The 13,993-nt window shown below is 39.4% G+C and overlaps 1 protein-coding gene across 1 annotated transcript; it reads right to left on the reverse strand.

Moving 5' to 3' along the window:
• Nucleotides 1-578: 578 nt before the first annotated feature.
• Nucleotides 579-13,433, reverse strand: LOC128513415 (macrophage mannose receptor 1-like). The gene is made up of 4 exons (XM_053487168.1): nt 13,071-13,433; nt 7,909-8,250; nt 1,076-1,441; nt 579-931 (listed from the first exon to the last, which is right to left on the reverse strand). The coding sequence occupies exons 1-4, from the start codon at nt 13,378-13,380 to the stop codon at nt 579-581; spliced, it is 1,371 nt and encodes a 456-aa protein (XP_053343143.1). The 5' UTR covers nt 13,381-13,433.
• Between the last annotated feature and the right edge of the window lie 560 nt (nt 13,434-13,993).

The raw sequence follows: 13,993 nt of genomic DNA on the forward strand, positions 1-13,993 counted from the left end.
ACAACAAAATGTTATTTGATTATTAATCAGCATTAGCAGAAATGTAATAATGATTTAATAAGCCTTATTTTTGGTTTAACTGAACAAAAAAACAAAACATCATATGACAGTATAATGATATTTTGCAAAATCATACAACAAAATTCACCCCAACAAATGTAGAGAAATAAAGGAAACTAATTAAAAGTGAATAAAGCACATGAGCAGAGAATGTGTGTTTGTGTATTTTACTCTTTTATCTAAACTGATCTCTTAAAGTTCTTTAAACAGAGAAGCTGAAAGCGTTAATCAGATGTTGTGGATGTTGATGTGAATGTGAATTGATGTGTGAAGCTCTGAGTGTGTGAACAGTTCCTGCACACTTTAGGCTTTTTCCTGCTCTATGACCCCTGATTGACCTCATCACCTAGTGAAGAAGTGCATAATGAAGGGTTCAGGTGAGTTAGTGCTGGAAAACACTAAACTGTGCAGTGCTCTGTTCTTCCACATGGAGAGAAGCGCCTTTTATTTCAGGTTATTAATTTATGGTTTAGAGTGAGATCAGAGACAGAAACTTACACACAAGTGATGAGACACTTTTACTTACTGCTGGAGCACAGAGAGAGGTAATAATAATTACTGCATGGCGCTGAGTACCATTTCCCTAAGTGCATTTCTACACAGTCGTATGGTGATGGCCGAGGTTCTCCTCTCCACCAGTCCCAGTTCCTGTAAGCAGAGTTTCCTCCATCAGTCCACTGCCAGTCATCACGCAGCAGGCCGATCCAGAAGGACGTGCTGCTGTTTAACCCTTTAATCTTCACCAGTTCATTTTGCTGCTGATCTCTGATGCTGACCAGGTCAGTGTAGCGCCCCCTGCAGTAACGCTGAGCACCATACCAGGTCTTATTCTCAAGGATCAGATGATAATTAGGAGTCTGTGAAGAAGCATCTGTGGAGGTTAAAAATAAAGACTCTTATTTGCATGTTTTCACTGATAATAAATATTAAACATAATATATTAAAAATATATTTAAAAAAACATTACAATATATGTACATATACATTCAAATATGCATTTTAAGTTAGAAGTTACCTTCTTCATAGCACATGAAGTATCTTGTCCCTGTGCACTGAAGACTTTCCCATGAACCATCAGGCTTCATAGCAGCACAACAGCTCGATGTCCCACAATCCCCTGCCAGATTACTGAATGTTACAGGATCACCATTAGACCATTTCTCACTGAACTGACCGCGATAGAGACCGATCCATCCAGGCCATCTCCCTCCCCCACCAGCCCCTATCGTCAGGTTATACAGTTTAGTGTTGTCTTCATCAGAGTACAGAGTGACGAGGTCGATGTAATTTCCTCTGCAAGCTGTCCGAGCATCAGTCTGAATCTTGTACCCCTGAATGTACTGGAAGGTAGTGAGGATGCTGTTGACTGGACGAGAAAAGGCTGTGGAAGAAAGTTCTCCTGTTAATGTAGCAGGACAGAGATAAAGGAGGGAAATGTGATGTGGATGAACAGCTGTTAGTGGTGTGACTAAAAAAAGTAAAAATACTGAGATGTGAACAGACGGAGCTTTAAACAAATGTTAAACACAGAATGTCTTAATGATGTAAAGACCGACACATAATCACAGGATTGAGTCAGTGATCACAAGTCAGTGATCGTAGGTGTATTGAGAGTGATGACTGTAATCTGTTATGACCTAACCTTTTTGCATGTGGATAATAAAGAGTTAAAACAAAAATCTACCCTGAGCGATTTGCATTGATGGAAGGTTAAACTTTAAAATAAATCTAAAGATCATCATTTATGATTAAAACTACTTCTGTTTTGAGATATTGAAAAAGAAAATAGATCCCTAATTGTTTCATGGCTCTTGTTTGACAAGGTGATGTCATCACTACAGCGGGCCAATCCTGAAATTACTCTCCACTGTGAAATTACAGACTGTTTTTAACAGCGTGCTCATCCTATAGCGCCATCTCCTGGTCATAGTTTACAAGTTCTGAATCTGTCTCTGTTAGACGTCAAATGTGTCAGTCATATTCTTTAAGAAATCACGTCTGTAACACACTCTCAGATATTATTAAGAGCGTAAAGAAGTTAAAAGGTTTTAAAAAGAGGAGGTAATATTGAACCTTTTACTTGATTTTACAGCAATACTTGATGGGAATCTGTACGTTATGGAGCTTAACTGTGTTACACATATGCTACATTTAAGTGCCACTTTCATGCTCTAGGATTGACTGGCATTGGACGGCCTGCAGTCATTTAATCAATCGTAAATGAGACAGAATTAGTGTAACCAATAATAACACAGAGGGCTGGATTTATCATGAAAAGATTATTTTCACATCTTCCTGCTTTTATTAATACTAGAAAGAGCTTTCACTCTTGTTGTCACTTGTACTTTGAAATGCTGAAATATTTTCAATGTAATTTAAAAATGACTTGCCCCGCTGTTCACTCTTAATATTATACTTTAGGTTATTTTTATTGTTTGATCATGGCTTTACTACCGTGGAGAAAAAGACTATCAGAATGTTTCCCAACCAGAAGCCGTGGGTGGATAAAACCCGCTGCGACGCTCTGAGAGCTCGCACCGCTGTCTACAACACGGGACTTGCGTCGGGGGACATGGAATCGTACAAGGCTGCATCATACAACGTCCGGAAGGCGGTAAAAGAGGCGAAGCTGCGCTACGGGAGAAAACTAGAGTCACAACTCCAACAGAGTGACTCTAGGAGCCTGTGGCAGGGACTAAGGACAATAACGGATTCTAAAGCAACAACAACCGGTATGACGAACGCGGACGTGAGCTGAAAACCTTCTATGCTCGCTTCGAGGCTGCAGCTAAAGACGCTAGCGATGCTAATGCTAGCAGCGCTAGCGGCTGCAGACAGGAAGACGCTCCCAGCACCGGAAGTGCGTTCATCATCACCAAGCATGATGTGAGGAGAGTCTTCAGGAAAGTGAACACCAGGAAAGCAGCAGGACCAGACGGCATCTCAGGCCGTATCCTCAGAGCCTGCGCAGACCAGCTAGCACCTGTGTTCACTGAGATATTCAACATCTCTTTATCTCAGTCGGTGATCCCCACATGCTTTAAAGAGTCCATCATTGTTCCCGTTCCGAAGAAACTTCATCCTGCTTCCCTCAACGATTATCGTCTGTAGCCCTCACCTCAGAGGTGATGAAGTGCTTTGAACGCCTGGTCAGAGACTTCATCATTTCTTCACTACCAGACACACTGGACCCACTACAGTTCGCTTACCGTCCAAACCGCTCTACGGATGACGCAATTTCTCATCTCCTTCATACATCTCTCACTCACCTCGACACCCGGAGGGAGAATTATGTGAAAATGCTCTTCATCGACTACAGCTCTGCATTTAATACCATAATTCCCTCCACACCCACCACCAAGCTTGAACACCTGGGACTCAGCTCATCCATGTGTCAGTGGATCTCCAATTTTCTGACTGGCAGACCACAGGCAGTAAGGATGGGCGGACATGTCTCAGCCTCCCTCACTCTCAGCACTGGAGCCCCCCAGGGTTGTGTTCTGAGCCCCCTGCTGTACTCTCTGTACACCTACGACTGCGTGGCCACTACCAACTCCACCACCGTCATCAAGTTTGCTGAAGACACTGTCGTGGTGGGCCTGATCACGAACAACGATAAGTCGGCCTACCTAGAGGAGATTGGAAATCTGGAGAACTGATGCCAGAGGAACAATCTCCTCCTGAACGTCAGCAAGACAAAGGAGCTGATAGTGGACTTTTGTACAAAGCAGGAGAGGAACTACCAGATCCCCATCATCAACAGGAGCCCAGTGGAGAGAGTGGACAGCTTTCGATACCTCGGTGTACACATCACGCAGGACCTATCATGGTCCTGTCACATCAACACCATGGTGAAAAAGGCCCGGCAGCGTCTCTACCACCTAAGACGCTTGAGAGACTTCAGACTGCCCTCTAAGGTGCTTAGGAATTTTTACTCCACCATAGAGAGCATCCTGACGGGAAACATCACAACCTGGTTTGGAAACAGCACCATGCAGGACAGACGAGCTCTACAGAGGGTGGTGCGATCAGCTGAGCGCATCATCCGCACCAAGCTCTCTGACCTGCACTCAATCTACAGCAAGCGGTGCTGGACCAAGGCCAGGAAGATAGTAAAGGACCTCAGCCATCCCAACAATGGACTGTTCTCTCTGTTGCGGTCTGGAAACCGCTTCCGCTCCCTGAAGGCCAACACAGAGATACTAAGGAGGAGCTTTTTCCCGCAGGCGATAAGGTCTCTCAACCACAACACAACACAGGACTTATAACATCTTTTTGCAACATCCAACACTGACTGGGCATCCATGGCCACTCTGGACACATTCATGCACACTTTGCACTACATATTTATATTTTCATTTATATTTTCATATTTTATATTTTCATCTATGGACCACTGCACGAATTACTTTAAATAAGACACTTACAAAGTCACTTTTTATGCATATTTGCACACCAGAGCCATTTCAAACTTCTATACTTCTAAATTTCTGTTTTGACAAATTTCTATTTCTATATTTCTATATCTGTTATATTGATATTTTGTTCTCATTTCACTAGTTAATCTTATTTTCTAACATATTTATTTTACTATATTTTTTTGTACAGCATATTTTACTAGTTAAATTTTGTTCTTAACGTATTTCTTTTATTCATATTTATTATCTTATGTATAAGCTTTAATTTTTTTAAGGTCACTGGCAGTCGTTTAAGCATTTCACTGCATATCGTACTGTGTATGACTGTGTATGTGACAAATAAAACTTGAATTTGAATTTTGAAAGCATTTACTGGATAAGGAGTGGATAAGGTCAATCTCATCTATTTATACTTATATGGATGACAATAACAACAACCACAACCTTAACCCTAACCCCAAACCTAAATCCTGACCCTAAACCCTGAGCATAAGCCCTAAATCCTAACTCTAAACCATAATATTAAAGCCTAATTTATGCTTCTGCATTAAGTCTACACCATAGGTCTCATGTAAGTACTGTGTATCCATGTACACTGTTATTGGTCAACCTGGTATAGCACATTTCCAGCTTCTTTTTCTATGATTTTTTTTTTTAATTAGTTGAAGTTAAATAAACATGGAATAAATCGATTTCTTCAGTGAAAATTTTTTACACTTTATTGTATTACAAATATATTCCAATCTTCCAGTGTGTCTGCTTTTGGGTCCTATCAGCCTGCCTGACCTCCTCTGCCTCGCATGACAGCGAGAGGTTACAGCATCACCCGGCAATATCATAAAGCAACACTTGCACAAACTGCAGCAGCGTTATAACCCTGCAACTATTCCAGCCAACCAGGGTCGTGCACAGACATTTTGAGGGGCAGGGGCTCAAGTGAAATAAAGAGCACTTCTCATAATTACGTTTTTTTTTTCTTTTTTTAAACAAAAAAGTTTACTTATTTCTACTCAGTTTTATTGATCAATGTACCAGATGCAGTTACTCAGATTTACTACATTTTTAGAGTGTATCTATCCTCCATCTGTTTGCATCTGTAGATTTCTTCTAAATTCACCAATTTATGCTATGATATATGCTAATTAGTAACTTTATTAAGCTTATTTAGTAAGCTTATTACTAACTTATTTTATTACATGATGGCTTGGTTGAATTCCAATGTAGAATGCGGTCTGTTATTTCTTGATAAAAGCCTGCTGTGCGGAGTAGAACAGAACATGAAGAACAGAGCATTGCTATGGACTCACAGGATTCTAACCGTAGAGACGGAGTGTATTATTTTTTTAGCGGAAGCAATACAATCGGGCTTAAATCAATAAACTCCCTTTTAATATTTTGTGTCAAAATAATTATTTATTTGGTAGGTAGCGATGTAATAAGCGGGAATATATATAGCGATTATCCCTTACACATTAGCTAGTCTAGTAGCTCATGAGGCATGCATGCTAGCAAAACACAGGTTAACTATATATTTGTCTTTGGCTAATCAGCAGTAAATTCGAGCCTTATTCGAGGCACTGGTAGTTTAATCTTTTGTTCATCACCAGCTCCACTCAGCTCAGCACAAGCCAAGAAAAACACTGCTGGGAGGGGCTGCTGCTGCCTGCAGGTGTGTGTGTATATGATCTGCGCCGATGTGCACCGCTGCGCAGGGGTGTGTGTGTGTGGGGGGGGTGTTTGCTTCAGAACTCCTGACCTGATATTTAGATATACTGTTCTTCAATATGAATGAATTCTTCATTCATATTTATTATAAATATATTTGTTTGACAGGGAAGCTGTGCGCAAACAGGAATATATATTATTAAAAAAAAAAAAAAAAGCACCCCAGAAAAAAAGGGCACTTTCTCTCCAGGAATAAAAAGGGCAGGTGCTCAAGTCCCCTTTGATCTCTACGTGTGCACGTGCCTGCAGCCAACGAAAGACTAGAGTTGGGGCAACACCAGCCAATCAGAAACTAGGATGGGCACATATGGACTGTCCGTTTTCTGATTGGCTCCCCAGTCCTTTGCTTCTACAGTTGAACCTTGGATTACAAGCATAATTCGTTGAGGAAGCGGGCTCGTATTCCAAAACACTCATAAACCAAATTAAATTTTCCCATAAGAAATAATGGAAACTCAAATGATTTGTTCCACAGCCCAAAAAAATAAATACATAAAAATAATTAAAACAAAATATAAAGTAAAAATAAAACAAATTAACCTGCACTTTTCCTTTAAATAAATCCTGACAGATAATTGTTTCCGTTTGTGCGTGCAGGCACTGTGTGTATGCGTGTGTGTGTGTGTATGTGTGTGAATCTAAAGTAAGCTCCTCTCTCCCCCTTCTCGTCTTACACAGTTACCCTTCTTCCACTCTTTTTACACACACGCGCGCACACAACGCAAACACTGTTTTATCAGACAAATAAACAAGAAATCTCTGTAATGACACTTGATTGAGCGACACACTAACGGAATCACTGCTGTAAAGTAAAAATAAAACAAATTAACCTGCACTTTACCTTTGAAAAGAATCGCGACAGAACAGTGTTTCTGTGTAGAGCAGAGAGAAAGAGTGTGTGTGTGTGTGTTTGTCTGTGGGTGTGAGTGTGTCTGTGTGTAAAAAGTACATGCGTGATACATGATCCTCGGTACTCGTAAACCAAGACTTGCTCGTTATCCCAAGTCAAAATTTATTAAAAATCTTTGCTCGTCTTACTACATGTAGAATAAAATATTGTAAATCTTTTGTTTTAATAGCATGTTTACTTGGATCACTTGGCCTACATACACATGCAAAAGTCTCTGATCCAATAATATGCAGGAAAACTAATATATTTAAGATCAGATTTCAGATTTTTACACAATGTGACAATTTAAACAATTAATTTTGCCTTGCTGTCCTTGTTTATGTGAGTGAGGCGGCACTTTCTGTTTTAGAAACATAAGAGTGTCTCAGTCAGAGGACTGGTTGGTTGATGAAGCAGGGATCACTGGTGGTGGATTATATCTTTACACAATGCACACTGGGTGTAAAACTTTCACTACATCAAGGTGTGAAAAGCTTAATGACTGACTTTCAAACATGTGAAAGGCCCAAAGTGCTGGAAACCCTGAGAGTGATGTTTTAAGTTAAAATTAAACATTATTTAGGGGCTTTTTGGATTAGTACCTACGTGTCTATTTAAAAACAGCTAGAAGGGAAACTTAAAAGTATATTCTGAAAATTTTGCTTCCTGCCAGCTCAGAGCCTCAGCACTCACATGGATGGAGCCTGAGAGAGACAGAAAAACCCAAAAGGAGGAAGATGGTTTAGAGTGAGATCAGAGACAGAGACTCACACTTCTAGTCATCATACAGAAGAGTAATAAGACAGGATTACTTACTGCTGTAGCACAGAGGGTAGTGAGAATCACTGCATGGCACTGAGTACCAATTCAATGTCCTTTGCCACATTACAACACAGTCATAGGGTGATGACTGAGGATGACCACTCGCCCAGTTCCTGTAAGCAGAGTTTCCTCCATCAGTCCACTGCCAGTCATCACGCAGCAGGCCGGTCCAGAAGGACGTGCTGCTGTTTAACCCTTTAATCTTCACCTCTTCATTTTGCTGCTGATCTCTGATGCTGACCAGGTCAGTGTAGCGCCCCCTGCAGTAACGCTGAGCTTCATACCAGGTCTTACTCTCAAGGATTAGATGATAATTAGGAGTTTGTGAAGAAGCATCTGTGGAAGTAAAAAAAATGTAAAAAACTGAACTTTTAATTGTATGTTTGCAATGACGACACATTTAAAACATAATATATTTAGGGAAAATGTCTCGGGTTACTTTGCTGTAACCCTGTTCCCTGAAAAGGCGGGAACGAGATGCTGCGTGAAAATGCTATGGGAACATCTTTTCGTGTTGCCGGTTGTGAAGCATGTGTGTATCAAACACGCCAAATTTTGGCTTATATAACCTCTGTCAGGTGACGTCATCTGATGAGACGCACCTGCAGGTTATAAATAGGAGTAAACTGGAAACATTCCTCAGATCGATTTTGTCTGGCGATCTCTCTGGTTGAATGAGCCCTAATTCCTAAAGCCGAAGTGAGCCCACTAAATAGCACACTTAAAATAATAGTGAAACACCCAAATGGACTATGTGATCACTGCAATGTTGAAGAAACAATAACTCATGTATTTCTTGTTTGTAGGAAGTATGAGCAAGAAAGAGAAACAATGATAAAGGAAATGGGCCAGGGGTAGCTCAGTGGATAAGGCATTGGACTATGGTTTGGAAGATCCCAGGTTTAAACCCCACAACCACCAAGTTGCCACTGTTGGGCCCTTGAGCGCGGCCCTTAACCCTCAACTGCTCAGATGTGTAATAAGATAAAAATGTAAGTCGCTCTGGATAAGAACGTCTGCCAAATGCCTAAATGAAATAAGAAAAAACATAAATCAGGAGGTGGACTTTAAGGTTTTAATAAAATGGGCGAGTGAAGTAAATAGTAAAATCTTCAATTTTATTAAAGAAACGGGTCTGATAAATAGAATGTGAGACTCTGTTCCACACTCCGGAGCAGAAGGTGGCGGTAATGCACCTATTAAATTTGTCAGCCGCCGATAAAAACCAACAAGAAGAAGAAGAAGAAGATCGTTCCCTTGGGTCTCTGGCTACTAGTCTGTTTAGCAACTGGTATGTTTAGCTAACGCCTAGTTTAGCATCTAGTAGGCCTAGCCAAGTCTGTCTTGTGTGTTTAGTCCCTTGCATGTATAGTCCCATGTGTTTCATCCTCAAGTCTGTTTAGTGTGTCTTGTCTCGTCTGGTTTGTAACCCTTGTCTGTATTGTATATTACTTTGTGTAATTACTAGTCTGTGTGTTGAGTATTTTATCTTCTGTTCATAGCACCCCCCAAAAGAAAGCCAACATCCTTTTGCTCATGTTTTGTTATCATTAAAAAGACTTTATTTAACATCATCCCCTCTGCGTCTATGCCTTGCCATTATCAAGCCCACAGTCCGACATCTAACAAACGTCACAACGTAATAAAAACATAAAAAAATTGTTTAACAATAATTATTATTAATTAAATAATTCTACAGCCAATCAAATTTTATCTGATATTTTCAGTTAATTATATTTATTTTTAACCATTACAACTGCTGCATGTCCATATTTTTAACTACAAAACATAGGACAGTACAGACAATAGTGTTTTGAAACTTCATATTTTTATGACTTTACACACTTGGACTGTTGTTGGGATTCTGTAGCTCCTCTGGGTGACAATTATTTGCTAACCTATTAGCTTAATGGGTTTGGTGAAGGTTTAACTATACAATAAAATAGATCACATATAATTGTTACACTTAAGAATGAGATGGTGCTCGTCCTTGGGCAACACATTTATTTCTGTTAAATAGTTATATTTAAACTATGTAACTGCTAGCTTAAAAAAATAATAAGGGCAATAGTTTACTCTCTTTTTAGCTGTACATAACCTTACAGGGCTGCATAATAAAACATATTCACCACAAAGAGGCTGTAAAACTGGGTGATTATCATGGGATGCCTTGATGTGTCTTTTCAGGTTTGTGGTATTTTTCCCAGCGATTGTGTTCCCCCACTGATATTATGACACATCAGCTTTTTTTCTCTTTGGTTGAATATGAAGAAAATTAGCCCATATCAAATATCGTCTCTTCGTAATACTATGATGATGAAAAGTTAAAGATGCCTGAGTTTGTAACGTCCCATCACTGCACGCGCAAACTAGTCCCGCATGCCGTGGCCTGGCAAATACTGCTGCTCACGTCATAATACCCCTATCTCACCCACGCAGAGTCAGCACAATTTCATGCGGTGGCCGTAAGTATGTAGGGTTTATTGCAATTCACCGCAAGTTTGGCCGTAGTGACTACATTTCCAATCTTTCTGCACAAAAAGGAGATTAAGGAGTTTAAAAAAATTTGACAGGAAACCTGAAGTCCATCTTTTTTCCACCTGCGCTCGGCCCTCCTACAATCTCACTTTCTGAGAGTGAGAGTGAATGCATTTAACCAGGGTTGAGGACTAAGCTTAAGTTTTTTGCGCTTAAGTGGAGTGACTATATTTAAAGCATAACAACAGGCAGAGTTTAACTTTTCAACCAATAATTCAGTATCCATACAAGATGACAGACAGGCATTCAAATTTGAAATAAACTTGAAGACTCACAGAATTCAACAGTAGTATTAGCATGAAAAACACGAAAGTAATGTACAGACTGAGAAAGAATAGGCCGGACATATAAAATAGCAGGCTAATGATTAGAAATGCCAGCATCAGATATTTCTGAGATATGCACAGAGAAACCATGAGTCAAGACTAGATCCAGCGTATGGCCTCCATTATGTGTAGGACTTAAGACAGACTGTACAAAATTGAGTAAATCCATAAGGCTAATAAAGTGTTTAACCAGAGATTTAGAAGGACAACAAACATGAATGGTAAAGTCCCCTAACACCAATATTCTGTCACAACGAGACACCTGAGTAGACAGAAACTCCAAAAACTCATGAATAAATGTCGAACAGACTTTAGGTGGTCTGTAAACTAACACACAAAGCAAAGGTCCATTTAGATCCATTTTTAGAAGTTGCACCTCAAAACTGAGAAAGGCATCAACAGGCAGAAGTCTACATTTGAATGAGTTTCTAAAAACAGTGGCCACGCCACCACCATGTCCACTTGGTCTGGGAGTGCTGTAGAATGAACAGTCAGAGGGGGACAGCTCACCAAAAGATGACATGTCACCATTTTTTTACCCTCATTTTCAGTCATAAACAAAAAGTCCCAGGTATGAGAAATAAAAAAATCTAATTAGATTAAAAATAAATACTCAAAGAAGTTAAGCAAATATAATAATAATAATAATAATAATAATAATAATAGTTAATGGAGAGAGTACAGTCAAATATGAATTATTATTGATAGAAAAGTATAAAGCTTTTGCGTGTGACTGATGTCTTTACACAGCTGTAAATAAATGTTAATTTCAACTAGATTACACAAATATCATTTATCAAATATCAAATATAATTGTCATTTGTTTTTAAATGTCTTAATTCATGACACTGTCTTTTTCATCTAATTTTGTTTTAATCTTCTCTTACTACTTTATGTTATCTTTGTTATCGATGTTATCTTGTTTTTATGGTTTAATTTATTCTTGTTTTATGAGGAAGGCGTCATTGGGTGATCAGAAAAGCGCCTATATAAATAAAATGCATTATTATTATTATTATTATTCACTTGGAGAGAACAAAGTGGAGCATTAGAGGAATGGGACATACTGTAACTGGCCAGCCTGCAGTCTCTCACATACCTGTCCCATTCCTCTAATGTCTAAAGGTCAGAGTTTATCTGTTAACAGGGCGATACTGTATGTTGTCATTTTTATATTGCTAACACCTCAGTTGCTTAGCAATAGTTTAATTACGCTTTATGTCGGTAGAGATGATATGGTTTCATTATCATAATTTAAGGCTTAGTATAGGGCTCACCATTGAAACCTTATCATGTCGATATCACTTTATTGCCTTGTGTCAAAATGCTCTGTAGAGTCATTTTCATGTTCTGATAAATTAATTTAAATTGTTAAATGTGGGGTCGCTATGCTTGAAAAAGTGGGGACCGCAACAAGCAATTTTTAATCGGGGGGACATTGAGAGAGGTCGGAGGTAAATTCAGTTCAGTGAAATGGGATAAGATAAAAGCCTGAAAGAGGGAGGGTGTTCAGGGGGGAATGTTAGCGCATATCACCAGGCTTTCAGTTTGGATATTTTACACGCCCTCACCTCGGGCTGCTGCAGATATGTATGTTCTAAAGATCCGTGTTTTATCTCATAGTGGCACTTCACAGCATATGCAACAAACTGGTTTTACTTTGTCATAGTCTACTTTCCTTTTTTTTAAGTAAGCCATGCTGTGTTGCGCTTTTGTTTTAATTTATTGCGGATTTTGACATTTCTGTGTGTTCCGCATACTCTATGTACACAGTAAACTATTGTGTTGATTGGCCCTGTTGAGTATAGCCACGCCCACCTCAAGGGCAAAAGGAACTAAATTAGGAAAAAAGAGCTAGATGTTGTGACACAGTCTGGCACAAAACTGCTTATAACTTCTCTTCTACACAAGACTTAGGTTTTACTTATGGTGCAGGTTTAACTTCAGGCAGATACCTAAAGATTGCCAAAGTTTCATTAAATGACAGAAAGACTGACAGAAGATTTTCTGACACTAGTTTTTAATCCTCCAATGTATGAAACATAAAAATATCATTGAAAGAGTGAATTCTGACCAACGTACAGACAAAACTTTTATTTTATTTACATAGATGCATGACTGTGTCCATTTACTATACATAACAGTATATGGACACAGTCATGCATCTATATGGCTTGCGGGGGGATTTCTACAGTATGTGTTCACCCTGTTGGGGAAGGTTGTTTGGGCTAGTGGCTTCGGCCATGTTTGTGTGTGTTAAGTGTGTGTGACCTGTTGAAAGTGAGAACTTACCTTGCTCATAGCACATGAAATATTTTGTCATGTTGCACTGAAGACTTTCCCATGAACCATCAGGCTTCATAGCAGCACAGCAGCTCGATGTCCCACAATCCCCTGCCAGATTACTGAATGTTACAGGATCACCATTAGACCATTTCTCACTGAACTGACCACGATAGAGACCGATCAACCCATAATTGATCCGACCCATAGGGGTTGTACTCATCGCGTAATCCAGTTCAGTGTTGTCTTTATCAGAGTACACAGTGACGAGGTCGATGTAATTTTCTCTGCAAGCTGCTCGAGCATCAGTCTGATTCATGTCCTTCCAAATGATATGGAAGGTAGTGAGGCTGCAGTGAACTGGAGGAGAAAAGGCTGTGGAAGAGATTTCTTTTGTTAATGTGGCAGGACATTGTCTATCTGCATTGTGTAACTCGCTCTAATAAGTTTTGAAACATTTGTCTGAATATAAACTTCTGAATTCTGAGCAACTTAAAATGTCACATGATTTTATTGTAAATAGACAGAACTTAGTGCTGGTGTAAATGGGTTCCAAAGATTTTTAGAGACACGTTATGATCTGATCACTTAAACCACTTTTGGAGGTGCACAGGGATGGATATGACTCCATAACATCTGTAATGTGAATGCAAAAGCATTACGGTGCATTTTAGACAGAATGCAGAAGTTAGCTTAATTTAAGGTATGATTTATCGAACAAAAACATGGACACAAATTTAATGCATTTGAAGTTCTCTACAGTAAGTCAGCTCAGTCGATTCCACTTATTATAATTTACAGACCTCCAGGGCCGTACTCTAAGTTTCTCTGTAAATTTGCAGATTTCCTCTCAAACCTAGTCATTTCTGTAGACAAGGCGTAATTGCTGGAGATTTTAATATTCATTTTGAGAATCCAGAAGACCCTGTACG

This window comes from Clarias gariepinus, chromosome 25 (genome assembly GCF_024256425.1).
Source record: "Clarias gariepinus isolate MV-2021 ecotype Netherlands chromosome 25, CGAR_prim_01v2, whole genome shotgun sequence".
In the NCBI taxonomy this organism is placed as follows: Eukaryota; Metazoa; Chordata; class Actinopteri; order Siluriformes; family Clariidae; genus Clarias; species Clarias gariepinus.